The sequence below is a fragment of the Trichechus manatus genome, unplaced genomic scaffold, assembly GCF_000243295.1.
Source record: "Trichechus manatus latirostris isolate Lorelei unplaced genomic scaffold, TriManLat1.0 scaffold00163, whole genome shotgun sequence".
Lineage (NCBI taxonomy): Eukaryota > Metazoa > Chordata > Mammalia > Sirenia > Trichechidae > Trichechus > Trichechus manatus.
Window position 1 is genome coordinate 1,309,184 of NW_004444099.1, and position 20,822 is coordinate 1,330,005.

Below are 20,822 nucleotides of genomic sequence, written 5' to 3' on the forward strand. Positions count from 1 at the left end.
GCTGAATAAATGAGAGTCTAAATGACGGAATTAACAAACCAAAAAATCTCTTGCTTTGAATTTAACTGTCTTTATTATCTTCTTTCTCAAGTTCCTTGAGGGAAGGAGCACAACCTGGGATTCTCTGCATCTGCCCTGGGCACCCAAGGCAGCTCAATAAATGCTTGGTGGCTGATGATCACCGGGATTATTAAAAACAAAAAAACACCACTGCCTCAAGTCGATTCCGACTCATAGCGACCCTATAGGACAGAGTAGAACTGCCCCATAGGGTTTCCAAGAAGCGCCTGGTGGATTCGAACTGCCAACCTTCTGGTCAGTAGCCATAGCTCTTAAATCATTAATGGCCTGTTCGTTCATTCATTCAAGGCACCTCTTCTGGCTGTTAAGCATGAAGTAGTGATGTCACTGTTCTGTTTCTTATAACAGTTTTACTGAGATACAAATCACTTATCGTGCAATTCACCCATTTTAAAGTGTACAATTCATTGGTTTTAGTATCTTCAGAGTTGTGCAAGCTTTACCACTGTTTAATTTTAGAACATTTCATCATCCCAAAAAGGAACCCTGTACCGATTAGCAGGCACTCCCCATCCATTTCCCCCTCCCTCAGCCTCTGGCAAACACCAATTTATTTTCTGTCTCTACAGATTGTCCTCTACTGGACATTTCATATAAATGGAATCACACAGTGTGGCCTTTTGTGTTAGGTTTCTTTCACTTAGCATGTTTTCAAGGCTCATCCATGTTGTAGCACGTGTCATGTCAGTAGTTCATTCCTTCTTATTGCCAAATAATATTCCATTGTATGGATACAGCACATGATGTGGCTGGTTTTAACTTGACTCTGAGGTCCAAAGGAAAAGGACCAAGTGTAAAGGTGTGCGATGGTTAAGATTGTGTGTCACCTTGTCTAGGCCATGATTCTCAGTGTTTATATGTGATCACCCCTGTGATGGGAGCTGCTATGAGTAGCCAATCAGTTGAAAGAGAGTTTCCTTGGGTGTGTAGCCTGCATCTGAATGTAAGTGGACATTCTGGCTTTTGACCTCTCTGGATCCTGCAGTTGCCTCCTGTTGTCTGACCTCCACCTCCAGTTCTTGGGACTTGAGCTAGCAGCTTTACCTGCCAATCTTGGGATCTGTCAATCTTCACAGCCTGTGAGCAAGAGTCCTGCTCTCCAACTGCCAATCTTGGGTTCGCCAGCCCCTGCAGCTGCATGAGTCAGGAGAAGCCTTGCGGTCTTGCCTGCAGATATTGGGATTCATTGACCTTCACAGCCTGTGAGCAAAAGCCGTGCTCTCTGACCTGCTGATCTTGGGTTCACCAGCCCCCGCGGCTATGTGAATCAGGAGAAGCCTCTATCCTGATCCACAAACTTGGAATGTTCCAGCCTCTACAATCGCATGAGCTGTTTCCTTGATATAAATCTCTCTCTATCCATATATATATTTATACACTTTACTGGTTTCACTTCTCTAGAGAACCCAGCCTAAGACAAGGTGGAAGAATGCTGGGAAACAGGAGTCCTAGAATTGTGGGAAAATTTGGCCCTGATTTTCTGTTTGGCTGTTCAAATCAGTTTCAGGTTTTCTGTGGGCTCCCATCAGAATCCTAATGCTCATGCTGCTTACACTCCTACCAGGTTAAAAAACTAAACTCAGTATGAAGTGTCTCCTCTTGGCAGGGTGCTACTAGAATATCCGAAACACTTCATTTTAACATCAGCTGACACTTATTCAGCCTTTTTGCATGCCAGTGACTAAGTGCTTTATATATATCATTCTATTTTTTAATCTTCTCAACCTTATGAAGTAGGTACTGTTATGATCCCCATTGTACAGATGAGTAAGTAAAGGCCAGGAGAGGTTAGGTAATTGCCCAAAGCACACAACCAGCAAGAGGCAGAGGTAGAATTTGAATCCAAAGTCCAAATTCATAACCATTGGGTAAAACTGCCTCCTAGACAGGCCTGGGGACAAGGATCCACATGGATGTCAGCAGAGTAAGACTTCAGCTCACCAAGGATGTCTACGTTTCTTTTCTGGGGCTCTTGTCAACACTCATGACTCCTCTGAATATATCCGTGCAGCTTTTATTTCTGTTTTGCTTCATTCTTTAATGAAGATAATGAAAACTCAGTCTGGTAAACAATTATAAAACCACATATGCATTGGAAAATAATAGGCACAAAAGCAAATGCGGTGTTAGGATGGAACTACGGGTGCTTTTTGTTGTAACATTTTTAGTTAATTCATTTAATGTTCTAATGCATAAATAAACATTTATTTAATGTTTTACACTGGCTTTTCAATGTAACTTTTAAAAACAGCATGGAGAATCTAGTCCCTACTTTTTCTGTTGCCAGCCCAGACAGAAGTTTCATTTTAGGTTGAATCAAAGGCCTACAGAGAAGGCAGGTTCATGTTGCCCAAGCTCCAGGGGACTTCTCTCACTGGTGTGAGGTAAAGCAGGCAAGAGCTTTCAGGCCCTCATCCAGGCAAGGGGTCAGGTTTCAGGCAAGCACCCTCACAGGACCCAGGCCTTTAGTTTTTCAAGCAGATGTGAAAAGTGACCCTGACTGCCTATAGCCCCAGAGGGAGCCTGGCCTTAGGGGGGCCTGGGGCTGGCCAGCACCTCTGCAGCCCCTCAAAGACCCCTGCCTCACCCCAACCTCTCACTGTGGTCTGCCCGCAGCTCTCCACTACTCCTTTTGGAAAAAAGCACAGGTCAGCGGGGTCACAGGGAGCTAAGATCAGAGAAGAAAGGTAACCTTGAGATGTCAGGACAAGGTTAAATGCTGGACACTCTACACACCCTCAAGTAGGGGCTGATGGATTGAGGGGTCTTGATAACCAGTCCCTAAAGGCAGTTACAAGACGTCATCTCAAGCAGTGTCCTCTCAGACCCTGGCCCTTACCTGAGCAGTGACCCTGGTTCACTTGAAGGCTGTATTTTGTGATTGCTAAGAAAAAGTGACATTTGGTTCCTCTTTCTGGAAACGACATTTGCAGCTCAGGAGATATGGGATAAATATTAACTCACTTTCCTAGTTTAAGGATGAGGAAGTTGCAACCATAGGAAGTGAACAGCTCGCTCCTGGTCACACCTGTGGCAAGGCCAGGGTGACCTCTCCCCTCTTTCTCTCAGTATACTTGCAAATACTGTGATGTTAATTACTTTTTACAGTATATTCTTATCTTCCTCTATTGGATTATAAACAACTTGAAGGCAAGGGCAATTTAACATACTTATCTCCCTCCCCCAAGTACTGAGTCCTATGCAAGGCTGGTGGTTCAAACCCACCCAGAGGCTCCTCAGGAGAAAGACCTGGTAATCTGCTCCCGTAAAGATTACAGCCTAGAAAACGCTATGGGGAAGTTCTACGCTGCCACATGGGGTTGCTATGAGTCAAAATCAGCTCAGCAGCACCTAACAAAATGGAGACAAGAAGGTCTTGAGTTGCATAAACAGTTAAGTGCTTGGCTACTAACCGAAACGTTGGCAGTTCTAATCCACCCAGGTGCCTTGGAAAAAAAGCCTGGGTAATCTACTTCCAAAAGATCACAGCCACTGCAAACCCTATGCACAGCTCTACTCTGAAATACATGAGGTTGCCATGAGTTGGAACTGACTCGATGGCAACTGGTTTTTTGTTGTTGTTGTTGTTTATGGGGAATAAGATGTGTGCTCTTTACCCTGGGATTGCTAGTTAGGAGGCGAGATGTCAGGTTACAGCTGCCTGGGCTGCCTCTGCCTTAAAGGGAAAGTTGGCCTAAGAATGAAGCCGCACAAAGGAAAGCAGGGTGACTGAAAGAATAAGAGACAGCTGAGTCCCTGGATGCAGAAATCACCTTACAACTAGACTTCCCAGTGATGTGAACCTAACATTGTCCTTTTGTGCTTAAACCAATTTAAGTTAGGTTTCTTTCAACTAACCAGAAGGCTCCAAAGTTCAATATTCTTTATTAGGGAATGAGTCCTCCAAATGCCTAGCTCCCCTCTATAAGAAAGAGGACCTACTACCCATGAGTTGATCTCAGGCTGGTTTCCCAATTCAGAGCTGTGGTGTCCAGTTACCCCACCGCAGAGGAATTGGAGCTGTGGCCTGTGGGCCACCCCACACTTTGTGTGGCCAGTCCGGAGGATGGGGTTCTGTGGTGGGGATGCAGCAGCCTGCCTTTGCTTCCCCCTTATCTCTGCCTCCTCCCCCTATAATATCTCAGGGATGCCAGCGAATTCTGAAACACTCCGGATCCTTCCTCCAAAGGCTGGGCATACACATTTAAGCCTGATAGGTAGAGGCCCTCTGCCTAGCCACATTGGTTAGGAAAGATTCCCAAGAATTCTCACAAAGTCAGTTATTAAATCACAGTGGTGATGATGATGATGAAGATGACAGCAGTGGTTTCATTTCCAAAGCACTTTCATTTGATCCTTTTGACAGCCTTGTGGGGCAGGCAGGGCAGGGATTATCATGCCCATTTTACAGATGAGGAAATGGAGGCTCAGCAAAGTTAAATAACTTCTCCAACGTCAAACAGCGAGTAAGTGGCAGAGCCAGGGATTAATCCAGTGTTTTGGATTTATATTTTATTTTTTTCCTTTAACTTCAAGGTAGCCTCTTTCTGCTGCAGCAGGCTGCCCTCCACCTTCCTGTTCAAATCTTTGGCCTCGAACTTAGTTCCTGCTACTGGTGCCTCCTACTTGTGACTTCTTCCCACATTTCCCACTTCCACTGAAGCCAGGAGAACCACTCTTCAAGAGAAGGCTCATTAAACAAAACATCTGAAGGGCTCCTGGAAACTGTCCACTTTCTAATGACAGCCATTATTACCAGCAAATAATGGAAAACAAACACGGGCACAGATGTCACTCTCGAGTCCAGGTCTGTGCTGGAACACAGGGCAAACAAAAGCTCTACCTTCGTGAAATGCCCATCTTTGTCCTGCTGAATGAATTACTTCTGCACACGAGGTACAAAGGCATTCCCTCCCATCTGCAGTCCAGCTACTTGATGAGATTTCTATGCCTTCATCAAGGACCCAATTATGCTGTTGTAACTGAAAGCTTGTTCATTTAGAACACCAGACATTCAGAGAACTTGCAAGATAATCCAACAATCTTTCCAGATAAGGAAATGAGACACAAAACAGTAAGTGACCAGCCCAAATGCTACAGAAAAAGAAAAGAAAAATTTCCCTTCCTTTAGCTGGAAAGAAGGAGCCCTGGTGGCACAGTGGTTAAGCACTCGGCTGCTTACCAAAAGGTCAACGATTCAAACCCACCAGCCGCTCTGCAGGATAAAGATGTGGCAGTCTGCCTCCGTAAAGATGACAGCCTTGGAAACCCTATGGGGCAGTTCTACTCTGTCCTACAGAGTCGCTATGAGTCGGAATCATCTTGACTGTAACGGGTGTGGCTAGAAAGCAGTACTATATATATCCAGGGCCCCAAAATAACTGTAACCACATTGCAAATCATCCTGTTTTGCATGAAACAAGATAATGGTCCCGTTCAAGCTTCCAGCAAATACTTTTTGAACTTGTCCTTTGGGTAAAGAACGTGCACGGAACCATAAAAGCACAAAGAAATATCCAACTCTATTTACCCTCAAAATGCTTATGATCAAACTGGTACTTACAAGATCCTAAGCAATACATAAGAAGAGGAGAGAAAAGGGGCAGTTTCGTGAATGAGAGAGAGTGAGCTGGGTCTGCTGCGAGAAGATGGACACAGAGGGGCCAACTGTCCCCCAAGAGCCCGGGCAGCTCTGAAGAGGGACTTCTATGTAGCCAAGTCACCAGTGTTAAAAGGTTTCAATGTTTTCCTTCTCTTATGTTTCATACTTTTCCTACTTCAAAAAGGATTTGCAGCAGCTAAAAGCACTTCAGGATAAAAAAGAAACCAAAACCACTTATGTACGGATTACTTAAGAGCAACTGAAGACAAACCACTGCCCATAAAAAATGGCTAAAGGGAGAACAATTGAATAATAAAAATAAGCTGATCCATTTCTGGAAAAATCAGTAGAAAAAGGTCAACAGATTAATTTCAAGCCTCTGATTCTAGTCCACCAGGGTTTAGGTGCACCAGGAAAGGGAAGGTTTGCTTCTACCTGTGCCTTGGAAGTCTGCAGTGTGATGGATCACTATTATATGGCCTTTCTCTCCATGGTCTTGTAACACCCACAAAAATCACTGGGTGGGACTATGCAAATAAGGTGCTTGTGGCCCACCAAGGGGATTGGACAGCTTGGCGATAATGCAAATAAGGGGCATGGCACCCTTGTGGGGGCAGGACCATGCAAATAAGGTATATGGAACCCTAATGAGCGGATTAGTCAGTTTTGCCATCACACTAGACTTACTACTACCAAGAAAGAAGAAAAGGGAGCAGAGCTTGTCCTTTGGACCTGGGGTCCCTGTGCTGAAAACCTCCTAGACCCAGAAGACAGAAAGCTCTAACACTGGAGATGGCATAAGACAGTGAAAAGTAGCAGCAAGCACAGCAGAGAACTGGCAGCAGCAAAACCAGGAGACAGGCAAGAGACAGCACGGTAAGCTTCCCAGCCCGTGGAGCAAGAAAGCTGAGCGCCTTTGGGCAGGAGGCTCGCTGGCAGAGTGGGGTACCTCCAGGCACTTGACGGAGCACTAGGCTTGCCAACCCACAGAGCTAGAGACTGAGCACCTTCAGGCTGAGGTTTACTGGAGGAGTGGGGTGCCTCTGGGTACTTAAGAGTGGAGCTAAAGAGCTTTGTAACACTTGCCTGAGGATAGAGGCCAGGGCAAGGGGCCAAGGGCCGAGAGACCAAGAGATCGAGGGCTGAGAGGCCGAGTGCCAGGGAGAGGCCTGCCTGTAGGCACGGCCAAGAAGCTGACCTGACCAAAGAACTGTATCCTGAGTCATTTCTGAACCTGAATTGTAACACAGTACTTCCCTAATAAATGCCATAACTGTGAGTACGGTCTGTGAGTTCTGGGTGGCCATTGCAATGAATTATCGAACCCAGCAGAGAAGTAGCGAGTGCCATGAGAGGGATGGAAGGTGTCAGAACTGGTAAAGATGGCAGAGCGAGGAGGCATGGCTGACCTCCACCTCATAGGAATCAGCCTTAGGCTGATGTCAATGGTGATTCTCTCTCCTCCCCCTTGTGAAATTAGATGAGGAGGTCAGATGACGCTGCCACCCTGCCATTTTTACGAGGTCCAATCACCACTTAACTATCAAGGGTGTTTCTCCACCACATGGAGCTCCAATTTATCCTTTAGTGGTTTGGGATTACCACTAATTCTGTCACTGACTAATTACTACAGATGAAGCAGTGATTAACATTTCAAAAAGGGGACAGCACCATGGACCTACTATTAAGGAGCCTTGCATTCTGATGACTCCTCCTGGTCTTTGGTGGATAAAGGAGCGCGGGACAGGAGAAGCTGATGTGCAGACACTTCCCACAGGACTGGGGTGGTGCAGGTATGGAGGCCTTGGCATCACTAGCAATCTCTGTGAGTGGCTGTAGGGACTGTTCCAAGAGCAGCGTGGGCTTAGCCCAGCTATAAATATTAGGAACCGCCATAGGAGAAGGGCTGCAGGGTGGAAGAAGCAGTCGGAGGGAGGAGGGCTGCGTGAGTAGGGCAGGGGAAGGGTGCTGAGTGCAGGCAGGCAGATCCAGGCCCTCTGGGCACAGGCAGTGGGTCTGTGAGGTTCAGGGCTTTTGCTTCCCCTCCTTCTCTGTGCTCCTGAGCGGCCCGAGCACTTGGCCACACCAGCACTGAAGAGGAGAAGGGCTCCAAACAAGGCAGGGGCCCAGACTTCAATTCTACAAACTCTAGGATAGTGTTCCCTAACATGGGTGTCCTACCAGATATGTCATCTAATGTAAGACACCACTGACTCGAGACACATCATTAGTTTATGTAACACTAAGAAAGAAAAAAATGCTGCCAATAATAATTTTAAGATGCTATTATTGTACCATGCGTTGCTGATTTCAGAGATCCTCAGATGAAAAAGAATGAGTGTCCGAAAGTAGATGAAATGTGGTAATAGACATTTGGGAAAAAGATCAAACAGGTCTGGGGAAAAGGCAGTCAAGCTGAATTAAACAGGTTTTTTTCCTGCAGGACTTCTCAGGGCCTTTAGTATGTTGGTGCCTGTTAGGAAGCTCTAAGAGGGGGCTGGAGAATGTTGTATTTACCCAACGAATATGAGTTCTGGGTCTTGTTTTAAGAGTAGCCAATGGGAGAGAGGGCAAGGGGCTAGATTACACCTGGCTCACACTTTGAGACCCTCAGCCCTGGAGATGGTTTGTGGAGAGTGAGGGAGAGCATCCCCTGCCAACACATGGTTCTGGGAAGGAGCTGGCTTAAGCAGGGTTCAGGAGGAAAGGGAAGGTATCTCCTCCTCAGACGTGTCTGCCCTGGGCCAGCCACACAGGATTGGGGGCCTCCACAGGGACCGCGGATCGTCTGTACTCTCCCAAACAAAGCCAGAGCAGGTGCCCTCCTGGGGACTGCCCATGCCCACCTCCTATCCTCTTTCTCCTCTCTCGGTCAGAAGCAGGACACAAACATATCTTCCTCCTATGGAACTCCAGTAATCGTGGAAAAGCTCAAATGCTCCTAGATGCGGGCTCCATCCAGGGCGGGAGAAAAAGCAGGCGTGAACCAAAAAGGCCTCTCTGCCCCAGCCAGAGGCATCAGAACACAGCCCGTGTACCCCATAGTGTGCTCACTCTGATGGCCAGAGTTTCTTTGACAGTTATTATAAAGCTAAACTGCTGGTAACCAAGACCTCAAGGAAAACAAAAGAAGGAAGATTTATAAGTAGGCAGAAAAACTTCAGAGAGATAAATGCCAAGGTGTGTGCAGGAAGCAAGCCCCACCTGTGTCCACTGGTGACAGAGTAAACAGGGCACACCCACCACCAGCATATGATCAGGGCCGTGGCTCTGGCAGGCTTCTGATGGCCGGCTGTGGGCAGAGCAGGGCTTGTCTGCTGTAGCCAGCTGCCTACAGCATGCCGTGCACTTGGCAGCTGCAGTTTTCCTGAGGTCTGTTTTGCAGGCTGCATCCAAGATGCCCCAAATCATTGCTTTAAACAAGAGCAACCAGAGCAGAAAGGAAACAGTTGGAGTGTGTGAGGGCCATACTCATGGGGTGTGTCCTCACAACCCCAACAGAAATTGTTCTTCCTCTTGATGTCTCTCCCTGTATCTTATGCAACCCAGACCGCAGAGCACAACTCCAAGGGGGATTCCTGAGCATGACAAACCAGGCAGGCACAGCACACACGCCTGCAAACTAATAACTACAGGGCAGCCAGGCAGAACAGCCTCCACGGGCAGGCCTGGCTGCGCCCTCCCAGCCTCCAAACCGGCAAGTGCAGGGGCTGATGCCACTCCTGGGGAACAGAACTAACGATCCTTGAGGAGAACCCAACTCTCCATTGTGGGGCAGGAGCCACAGGCATGCAACCCAGAGAATAACTGCTTTTTCAATTTCACCTCTTCTCTCTATTTCTCCACTTTGGAGGCTACCTTGATTCAGCACGTATGTAATTTGTTCAAATGGGGACTTAAATCTTACGTCTGCATCTGAGACCCACCTGAGCACTAGGATTGCTACTTATCTGGGGTGCTGAAGGGAGGCTTAGGTGCCATGATGGGAAATTCTCCTAAAATGAGCCTTTTGATTGTTCTAGAGCCCTTCATGTTCTGGAGTAATCAGAACAATCCAAACAGCATCTGTAAGACCCATAAACACTAAGCTTTCTGGAGTATCACAAGCCACTAAACAAGCTGATGAAAGCAGGTCCACCATGGTTTCTCCCCAGTGCCTGGCACATGGTAGGTGCTCAAAAGACACTGGATGGATGGACGGACAGACGGATGGACGGATGGATAGATGGATGGATGGATGGGAGAACAGACGGATGGAATGGTGAATAAGTGAATGAATGAGTGGATGAGAAAATGAATTAATGAATAAATGAATGAACAAATGAGTGAAAGTTAGAAGGATGGTTTCACAGAACTTTTCGCCCTTGGAGCCCAATCTCTGGGTTAGAGACTCACCTGAACCATCAGGAATGGACCTTACAAATGTGGGCAACATCTTGACTGTGGCTGTTGGATTAGAATCCCGGGATAGGCCACTCTTCATCTCCTCCCTGAAACGAGCCATGATATCCAACAGAGTTTCATCGGAGAGCCGCATGGTATAAAGATACTTGTCAATCTGGGGGAAGAATGAGAAGAAAGGAGAGTGAGGTTGAGGGAGGTCATTTCAGCTCATGTCTGGCTGGGGCAGGACAGGGCAGTGCCTCCATCCTGGCAGAGACAATGCCTTTCCTGCTCGCACTGAGACTCTCACGCTGGCACTGAGACACTCACGCTGGCACATCAAACAACAGGAGTGTATCAAAAGAACTGAAACATCCTAGTGAGTGAAATAAGTCAATCACAAAAGGACAAACATTGTATGAATCCACTTACATAAAATATCTAGAATGGACAAGTATATACAGACCAAGGTTAATGCGTGGTTACCAGGGGCAGGCAGGTGGGAGGGGGAAAGGGAGACTCATTGCTTAGCGGACTCTGAGCCTCTGCTAAGGGTGATTAAAAAAAACGATGGGGGTCACTCAACTGCCATTAACTATGTGACCCAGAGCAGGCTTGCAAATGCTAAGCCCTAGTTCCTCACCTATGAAATGAATGGCTGGAACCAGATGATCCCTAAGGTCCTTTCCAATCCTAGAATGTTACATGCACACTGTCCTGCAAGTCTATGACAGGTTTACTCGAGTATCAGAAACACCTCCAGCCTCAACATGACTTCTTCCCCACGAGAGGCGGCTCATCCTCACATGGATGGCTGTGTGGCAGAGCTTGAGAACAAGGGCTCTGGTGCCAGCCACCTGGGTTCAAATCCCAGCCCCACACTTGAAAGCTGTGTGAATTTCAGTTTCCTCAACTAAAAAACTGAGATGATAAATAACTTATAGGATGCTGTGAAGGTCCAATGAGATCAAGAAGCAACTAGAACATAGTAAGTGCTCAAAAATATTGGCCATTATTATTCACGTGAGACCATGGAGCCAGTGGATTTCCTTGGGCATGTCTTCTAGGTAGACAGAAATGATGGCTAAGGGGCTAGAACCCTTCAGAGAACATGGGGCAGCAGGTCCACAATGCTGAGACCTTAACCACACCCTTAGAAGGCCTGAAGATGGCTCACAGGGCTCCCATGTCCATGTGTGGAACCAAGTGCCAAGGTCAATGTGCTCACACCTACAAGTTAGACCGCTCTCATGTATCAACAGGCTTGCCCCAATATGCTTTTGTGCTGTGTCCCCCATTCTCCTTCAGATTCCCATGCGCCTCACCTCTTGCCCCCTGGGAGAGGTAGAGAGGGAGGAACCATTCAGCTGCCAAGTCACTGGTTGTTCTTCCTTCATAGAATCTTCCCACTGGTTTTCTCAAAAAATATTTACTGGATGCCTACTCTGCCTGGCCCTGGGCTAGGCACCTGTTCTCAGGATGCTTGTCCTCATGGCCCCTTCGCCTAACCATCTTTTGGCCACCAGTCAGCTTAAGAAGCCATGGTCACCATGGACCTGCTTTACCAATGATTCATCCACATAATGGTTTTCCATCCTCATTCTCTCTCCCTTCCAGCCTATCTTCCACACCATCACCACCCCAGTCTTCTGAAAGTACAACCCTAATCTATGCATTTGTCTGCTTAAAATCTCATGACGTCTCTCATTTCCGAGGCATCTAAGCTCTGCAGGTTTGGCTCCACACCCTCTGAACTCCAGTTAAACCACCTCTACCATTCCTGGTAGGTGCTCTGGGCTTTCCTGCTCCTGTTGTTACCTCTACCTGAAATGCCCTTCCTTCTCTAGCCAGCCGTCTAAATCTCACCTACAAATACTACCTCCTCCCAAAAGACATCCAAGTCCCTCAGGCTGCAGCTCTCACTCAGCGCTGCACCCCTCGGCACAGTCACGCCTGGATCACAGCTCCTGCACCTGTCACCTCACTATGTCAGTGCTCGATTCACCTTGGTCTCCCCAGTGCCTCGCATGGAGCCGTGCACACAGAGCTCCCAGCAATGGAGAGGCAGATTTATGACCTGTCAAGCCTGCAAGGACCTTGGCACTGGTTTGCTCAGGAGAACGGCACATCATGCTCACTTTTCAGGGTGGCTGGAAACGTCCTGACTCAAGGACACAGAGTCCCCAGTCGTAGGTCACTTCTGCATATTTTGGTCCTCAGCGGCCTTCTCACCCTGGTCTCCATGCCTCACGCTCCCCCCGGCCCTGCCTGCTCCCAGCCTCACAAACAATCAGGACACTGACAAGGGTCCCCCCAATGTCCTCTGTGACCAGAGACAATCCTTGCCCCCGCTACCAATCTCTTCTACCCCAACTACCTTTTCCTTTTCCCTTTGTGACAAAACAAAGCAAGGAAGGGCAATCAAAAGCCACCTAGAGCTGCAAGAGAAATGGCGAGAATCACAGCCCTGAGAGGAGAGGCATACTCTGTTCTACCCTCAAGGCTGGCACCATGGTGCACCTGATCAGCAGTCCTTGCCAACATGGCACCTGCAGTCCGGTGGGGGAGGGGTGGTCTCGATAACCAGAGTGCATGAGCGCTCTCTTCCTCTGGAGACGCTTCTGACGAGGTAAAATAAAATGAATAGCCCGCTGTAAATGATCTACACAGAATATATTTTAAAAGAGTTAAAAGAAAAGTGCCTGAGTGTCCATGGGAGCACATGTGGGCCAACCAAGCAGGTCAGAGAAGACTCTTGGAGGGTTGATGTCAGAAAGTGCTTCCAGACACAAGTAAGAGCAGGTGTGAAGCCAAAGGTGAGGGAGTCTGGCTTGTTCAATGAACAGAAATAAATTCAATCTGGATCAAGCAGACAGTGTAAGAAATGATGTAACTGGAAAGACTGTTAAGAGGTAGACCATGCAGGGCCTATAGGCCATGTAAATGAACTTGGACTTGGTCCAAGGCCAAGAGTGAGACTCAGAAGGGCTTTGATAAGAATACAGCAATGTAGAAAGATCAAGCTGTCTGTGGGTGGAGAACGGATAGGCAGGAGCAAAATCGTGTAAAAATAGTAACATGCTACTGTTAGCATTGTGGACGGGTTTCTGCTACCACACTTGTTGCTTTACATCATGATTATCTGGTTACTGACATATCCATCTCCTCTTATACCGTGAGTTCCCCAGGAAAGGAAACATGTTTAGTATACCTTGGGAACTCACCCAGTGTTGTCCAACACAAAGTAGGAACTCAATTAATGTCTGCTGGATGCTAGAATAATTCCTTATATTGAGGTTTACCATATACCAAGGGCTTTCATATACAGCATGTTATTTAACCTTCAAAATGACGCTTTCAGGGAGACGTTCTTAATCCCCATTTTACACATGCAGAAACTGAGGCTCTAAAAAGCTAAGAGACTCATTCAAAGCACATGGCCAGGGGAGCCAAGTCTTATATCAGTAGGCTACTCCCTATAATTATCCCCATCCCTAAAGGAAGGCTGGTCCCCTTACTCTGTACAGAGTAGGCCCAAGTGAAGCTGTTGAGGTTTTCCAGCTGGACAGGAAGAAACTTCTAGAAAAGATAGGGCTCTTGGTAGCTCTTCAGCCATCCTGCCTCCTAACTCGAGGTACAGCTCAGCACACACTGATCTAAGAATCTGGATTTTTTTAGGACAGCCAAGCCAAGCCCAAACAGAGCTTAGAAGCTCAAACAAGAAAAAAGGCTAGGGGCAGAGAAGACAACCTGGCTTCCAAGCTTCTCTGTAAGTAGGGCTTCCCGCCTCTTGTCCAGGTTCACGAATCATCATATGGTACAACCCTTCCCGGAGGAGATGTGGAAACTGGGGCCAAAAGGGAGTATGGGTCAGGTTTGTGAATTATCACATGGTACAACCCATCTCGGAAGAGGTGAGGAATCTGGGGGCAAAAAGGGAGTATGACTTGGGCAGAGCTGGAACTGAAACAGGGCCTCTTGGATTTCACGTGAACTGAGAAAAAGTGAAGGGAAGCCCTTCCCACTGGTCCTTGGGTGGTGAGGAGGGGCCTTTGAAGCAGCGTAGCTCCTGGGGCTGGGGCTGGTGAGGAGAGAAGTCACTCCCTCTGGTACCCTTACGCTGCCTATCCAGGTAGGTATCTGGTGCAAAACTCAGCAAATATGCACCTCATGGGCTGTGGCCTTGTAAGTGGCTCAAGAAGCACATGTGTAGCAGCATTTGCAGAAGATCCCCAGGGGCCCAGAGCACCCAGTGCTGTGCTAACCATAAGACTTCTTTTCCCTCCTTCAGATCAGCCTCCCTGGTACCTGGCCAGGCTGCCTCTGCAACTGCCCTGCCCCTGCCAGCCTGGGAAAGAGGCCGAGAAAGTGGCAGACGGTGGAAGGAAGAAGGCAGGACAGAGGGAAAATCACCTTTGCCTGTTTGCTCCAAAGCTGCACTCTCCAAGAAAAGCAGGGAGAGAGCAGCTCTTGCTTGCAGAAGAGAGGGCCAGAAGCCCAGGGGAGGAGAGACTCGGGAGGGATGCAGCCCAGAGACGGCTGACTTCTGGGTTTGGGGATCTGGCCGAAGTCTGTGGCCTTTCAACTTTCTATTTCTCTCTCCACAGCATCTCCCTCCCTCCCTCTCGCCCACCCCACTTCCCCTCACATTTCCATGAGTCTTCCTCTTCTCTTAGGATATGCTTTACTGCTCTGGCCAATCATCAGAGCCCAAAGAATCCTTCTTGCCCTTTCAAATCCCCAACAACCAGTTACCTACCACCAACTCATGGTGACTCCATGTGTGTCAGAGTGGAACTGAGCTCCTTAGGGTTTTCAATGGCTGATTTTTCACAAATAAGTTGCCAGGCCTTTCTTCTGAGGTGCCTGTGGGTGAACTCCAACCTCCAACCTTTTGGTCAACCCATATATCTTGCTGATGGAGAGGGCAGCACATAGCAATTCCTCTGATGGCTGTCTAGCCTCAAGCATTTGGGAGGTCACAGGACATGATATGTGTCTGCAGGTCCACAAGTGCTCACTCTCACACATGGTGACTGAGATGAGTGTGTGCGACTCTGGTCAGGCTGGGAAGGAAAGGGGGTGCCAGGGGCCCCAGACACCACACTTGAAGCTGGGTCCTACACACTCTTGTCCGAGACTGATGAGGAACACCTTCCAGTCACCAGGGTCTCTCTCTCATCCTCTAAAGAAGACCCCTTCTCATGAGGGCAGAAGCTGGGCTGGCTGTACAGGGCAGGGCCCTTGCCCAAATACCATCCAAATACTTGTCTGGATTACCCTTCATGTGGACCAAGAGTGTCTTGAAGCTCTCAGCAGCTCCAGAAGTTGCAACATGGCAGAGAGAAGAGAGATCAGCAGAGAGGACTCAGCCTCACCAAGCCCCTTGGCCTGAGCCTTCCAGCTCATGAAAGAACCAAATGCCCAGCACAGGGCTAAACTCACAAATGTTTCTGTGTCCCAACTCTAGCCCCACCTCCTGCTCCCAACAAAGCATGGTCAAATAGACCCAGGAGCAAAAAGGAAGATAGCCAAAAACCTAGTTCAAGACTGGACATGCCCAAGTGAGCAGGACGGACACAGCAGGAGGGGATGGTAACACTGGTGACCTGGCATTTTCACCCCCTGTGGAGGGGGCATGGCCATGGAAAGTTTTCACCCCCACTCTCGTCCACTGTCCCAAGAGGATCAAGAATGAAGCACCGGCAACAGGTGTTACTGAAGCTGCTGGTGCAGGACCTGAAAATGAACTTCCCAAGTGAGGTCTCTAATTTGCAAAGGAAGTGGGAAGCTTGGTTAAGGGCAGGGCAGAGATTTCAACACCAGACTCACTTCCCTTTCCTAACCAGACTGACTCAGGAGAGAACAGATCCAGGGCGATTATTAATAATAGCTCACACGTGCAGAGGGCTTTGCCTTTTATACAAAGGACTTTCACATATATTATCCCATTTCAACTTCTTAGAAAGAGAAGAAATAAGCTCATGGATACAAATGCTGGGCATGAAGTAGGCGCTCCTTTTCTCACTGCACAATAACTCAGTGAGGTAGGCAGGAAAGGTATAATTACCTCCAATTTATAAGAGAGGAAGTTGAGACCGAGTGACTCACGCAAAGTCACATGGTTTCTAAGTGGTGGCTGGGTCTAGAATCAAGGTTTTGTGATCTCTCATTTGGGGCTTCTCCTCAAGCATTTCCACTCTTCTCCACATTTCTATTCTTTCTTCACAGACTATGGAGAAAGGCAGCTGGGTTCAAATCCAGGACCTGCCATTTACTAGCTGTATGACTTTGGACAAGTTGCTTCACCTCTAGAGTCTTGTTTTCCTCATTTTTAAGATGAAGATAACAACACCTACACCTCAGAGGGTAACTGGGAGAGTTTTAATAAAGTGTTGAGAACACAGTAGGCATCAAGGATCCTCTCTCTCCCTCCCACCCCTCACTAAGTGTCCTAAACATGTGTCTCTAACTCCTTTTGCCTAAATACCTAGAAAAATGCACTGACTGCCAAACATTATTAACCCACTTTGTAGAAGAGAAAACAAAAGCTAAGTGGAAATTTGCCTGAAACCACGGCCCATGAAAGATTTAGGCAAAATTTCTTAGAAACGTTTGCACTGGGTAATTAGTTTTTTCCTATCATAGTATTCTACACATATTGTAAAAAATATATTCTGCCAACATATAAATGCACAAAGGTAAAAAATACGAGTTCTTCTCCCAATCTTGCCAGAGCTATCCCCGCTGTTAGAGCTGAATGTTCCAGGGCTTTTTCAAAGCTAAACAAACACTCATACGCACAGGGATTGGTTCGCTTCTTGTGTTTTATAAAGCTGGAATCACATCACAAACACTCTCTCCTTTGAAACTTTAACTCCACCTTTCTGTTTTCTCTGGGAACTGCCTCTCAGACTCACACTATAGAGTAACACTGTCTGGTTCGGGCATGGACAGGCAATGCAGAAGCCCAGGCCATCCTGTTAGCATCTCAGTCTCCCCATCCCCAACGTGGTGTCTTCACGTGACTTTCATCTAGACTTTCTAGAGCACTTTTACATGTCAGTCCTTTCATCATGCTGCCCGGAGAAGTGGGGCAGGAACCATCACCTCTAATTCCCACGGGAAGCACCTGAGGCCGGAGAGCTCACGTGACTAGCCAAGGAGACACGCTTGTCAGTGAGAGGGCCAGGTGGACACTAAGTTCCTTCCTCTGTACCCTTCTTGCTCAGCCCAGGAAGGCTCAGGCCAGGGGCCTCCTGGTGCAGAGAGAGGCAAGAACACGAGTGGCATTGGAGCCACAGCTCCATCCACTCTGGAAGCAGCATAGCTTCCACGCAGACAGCACTTGCGCTGGACTTGTAAGTGGCCTTGGTCACCCTCCAGCTGGGATCACACCAGCTATGAGCTGTCTGATCTGCTCAGCTGACACGATCCTGGGCAGGAGGTTCGAACCAGAGAGAGCCAAGGCCCTGGCCCAACCAGATGCTCCTTTGTGGTCCACTCCAATCCCTCCTCCTGGCCAAGCAAGGCCCCGGCCCTCTTCCTGCCTGCACATGGCTCTACAGGCGGCCCAGCCCTATCTCATGCTGTGGATGGGCCCAGGAAGCCTACACTTCTGTCCACTCTTGGCAGCCAGTCTCTGAGCAGGGAGGAAGTTGGCCACCAGGGGAGATACCTGGAACCATCAGCTCCCAGCACCCTCAAAACAATGGTTCTTCACCCGTAAAGCTCCTTAGAGATCCACAGTCCACTCTGCTTTCCCACCCCTTCTTTTACCCAAAGACCATCTCTAAGCTCACCTCCTCCAGAGCGCATGCCATGATCCTCCCCGCCCACACTGTCCACTCGTCTCCTCTGCATCCCCTCAGCCGCAGGTGCCCACTAGATAGGAATGAGCTTGCCCTGGTGGCGCGCCGACGTGTGCGAGTCTCTCCCGGGCACTGCCGCAACAGGCACATGGTCTGCGTCTCCAGCTATACTGTGAGTGACAGGGGTGTGGAGGCCATGCCTTCTAGGCCCTTCCTGTTCCGCCTAGAGCCCTCAGGACGGTGCCACTGGGAGGCTTCTCAGCTGGGCTGGGTGGCCGCTGGGCTGGGCGGGAAGCCCTCGGTGACGCCTAACTCAAGGACGTCTCCAGAAGGGTTTGCTAGCTCAGATAAGGCCCAGAGACTCCTGTTCCCCAAACGGTCCAGCCCTTCTCCCCCAGCACCCGCCCCGCCCCCTCACTTCGGCCTCATGGCAACCTGTGCCGGGCAATGGCCTCTCTCAGAGGTGTGGTAAGTTCCAGGTGTTTTCTAACTCCCTCCTTCCCCTCACAACACCTCCATTTCACGGCTGAGCCCCAGAGGAACACGAGAAGCCCTAAAGATAATCAGGATTCTTACTCCCCCAGCCAAGCCTTCCAGAGACTGTTGAATTACCTTAAAGTCACCAGAGGAAAATGTGTTTTGTAAAGTAAATGCCAGGTTAGAGGCTCCTGAGGGCAAGATCTGTGTGTGAACACGCCTAAAGCAAAATGACCCCTTAGGCACTTTAAAATGTTATACTGTGGAGTTTTCCTTTTCCCAGTCTCCTTTTTAAGGCTCTTACATATCTTTCTGTGCCTTATCTGTAATTTTATTTATGCATGAAGAAAACCAAAGACACAAGGAAAATACTACCCCAAAGGACTGAAGGACCACGCGAACCAGAGACTCCACCAGCCCGAGACCAGACGAACGAGATGCTGTCTGGCTACCATCAATGACCGCCCTGACAGGGAACACAACAGAGAGTCCCAGACAGAGCAGGAGAAAAACGTATAAAAGAACTCAAATTCAAGTAAAAAGACCAGGTTTACTGGTCTGACAGAGACTGGAGGAACCCCCGAAACTATGGCCCCTGGAAGCTCCGCTAACCCAGAACTGAAACCATTCCCAAAGTCTACTTTTCAGACAAAGATTCGACAGGCCTATAAAACAAAAAATAACACACGTGAGGCATGTGCTTCTTAGTTCAATCAAGTATACAAGACAAATGGGCAGCTCCTGTCCAAAAAGCAGGACGAGAAGGCAGGAAGGGACAGGAATCAGACGAATGGACACAGGGAACTCAGGGTGGAAAGGGGGAGCATACTGTGACGTTGTGGGGATTGCAACCAATGTCACAAAACAATATGTGTATAAATTTTTGAATGAGAAAGTTAAAAAAAATTTATTTATGCTTCTAAGCCGTTGGTTCGGTTTCCAATGAACACATACTAAGCACCCAGTAAGTACCACATACACTTCATATAACAACTTTGTTTACTCATGACAAATCATGAGAAAAATGGGATCTCCATTATTGATGAGGAATTTGAGGTTTGGGGAACGGAGATGTAATAGTAACTGAGGGTGGGGCCCATGCTGGGCACTTCACCCCGCCATGATCCAAATCTGCACAATGTGCAATGTAGGCGTTATCTATGACATTTGACACAAAAGGAACCTGAGGCTGACGGTTAAGCAACCTGCCCATGTACCCAGGAACTGGTGCAACACCATCTTGTTGCCAGTAGCTGCTGTCAAGTGGGCCCCAACTCATGGCAACCTCATGCACAAAAGAATGAAATGCTGCCCAATCCTGCACCATCCCCATGATCGGTTGCGCTCTGAACCGTTGTGATCCACAGGGTTTCATTGGCTGAGTTTTGGAAGTAGATCGCCAGGCCTTTCTTCCTAGTCTATCTTAGTCTGAAAGCTCCACTGAAACCTGTTCAGCATCATAGCAACACGCAAGCATCCACTGACAGATGAGTGGTGGCTGCACAGGAAGTCCATTGGCCTGGAATTGAACACAGGTCTCTCGCATGGAAGGCGAAAATTCTACCACTGAACCACCAATGCCCCCACACACCAGCACTGGCTTAGCATCTCCAAACTCAGCAATCCTGCCCTTATTCCCCAGACGCCTCTTGCTATGAGGACCAGTGTTAGGCCAGGGCCTTGAGGTCACAACCCAAGGTCCTCCTGGTGACCCTGGCACCCATTAATAGGAGCTTTCTTGCTGGTGAGAGTGGCCAAGTTCTTGCTCACGATGAGAATAAAGCCGTCACACTGAACTAGCTAAAAATAAAGGAGGCACTGTCACTTCAAGGGTAAGAGCAGCCGTGGAATATGGCATGGCAAGAACAACAGGCTTAATCCTCAGCCTCCTGGTCAATGGCTTGGGAAGGGACCAGCCTCTGGACTCATAGTTCCCAATGTTCCAGGCATTCTAGACGGGAGGGAAAGGAAGACCTGAAGTATAGGTAGTTTCACTTTCACTATGAGACAACAATGAGACCCTAATGCAAATACTGCTCACTCCCCAACCCCCAGGGCTAGAGGTCAAAAGACCTGGGGCCTCCTTCAGCTACGATTCCCCCTTGTGACTCGATTCCCCCTGTGACTCGGTGTTATTCCATTAGTCACACAGCAATCATGAAAGCCTACACTTTCGTGCTCAAATACAGCAGACACAGGAGTGCCATGGCACTTGGGCTTTCCCAGAACACAGGTTTTTCAGAAATCCACAGTGTCACTTTCATCTGTCTACTTGGCCAAGGAGAAAATGGACATGCAGATGGTCTATGAACTCTCACTCTCTCACATACAATTAGGGGCAAAGGCAGAATGGTACCCAGGATCCCTGCCCTGGCTCAGGGCACTGGCCACCCACCTCTGTTATCCAGAAAGCTGCGATTCACCATTTGGCTACTCAAGATGCCAGAAAAGAAGATACGCAACCACAA

At 48.3% G+C, this 20,822-nt stretch overlaps 1 protein-coding gene across 6 annotated transcripts in view; it reads right to left on the reverse strand.

The window, feature by feature from the left end:
- HK1 (hexokinase 1) overlaps nt 1-20,822 on the reverse strand; it is an 83,360-nt gene that overhangs the window by 50,331 nt on the left and 12,207 nt on the right. For 2 of the 6 annotated variants that reach the window (XM_023740726.1, XM_004386381.2), the window contains exon 2: nt 10,079-10,241. In XM_023740726.1, the coding sequence (XP_023596494.1) occupies nt 10,079-10,220 (142 nt within the window). In that variant the 5' untranslated portion in view covers nt 10,221-10,241. Of the gene's footprint in view, nt 1-2,022; nt 2,107-5,263; nt 6,119-10,078; nt 10,242-17,868; nt 18,211-20,822 lie in introns of those variants that run through there. The other 4 variants (XM_023740725.1, XM_023740727.1, XM_023740728.1 and 1 more) reach the window with 4 other exon arrangements.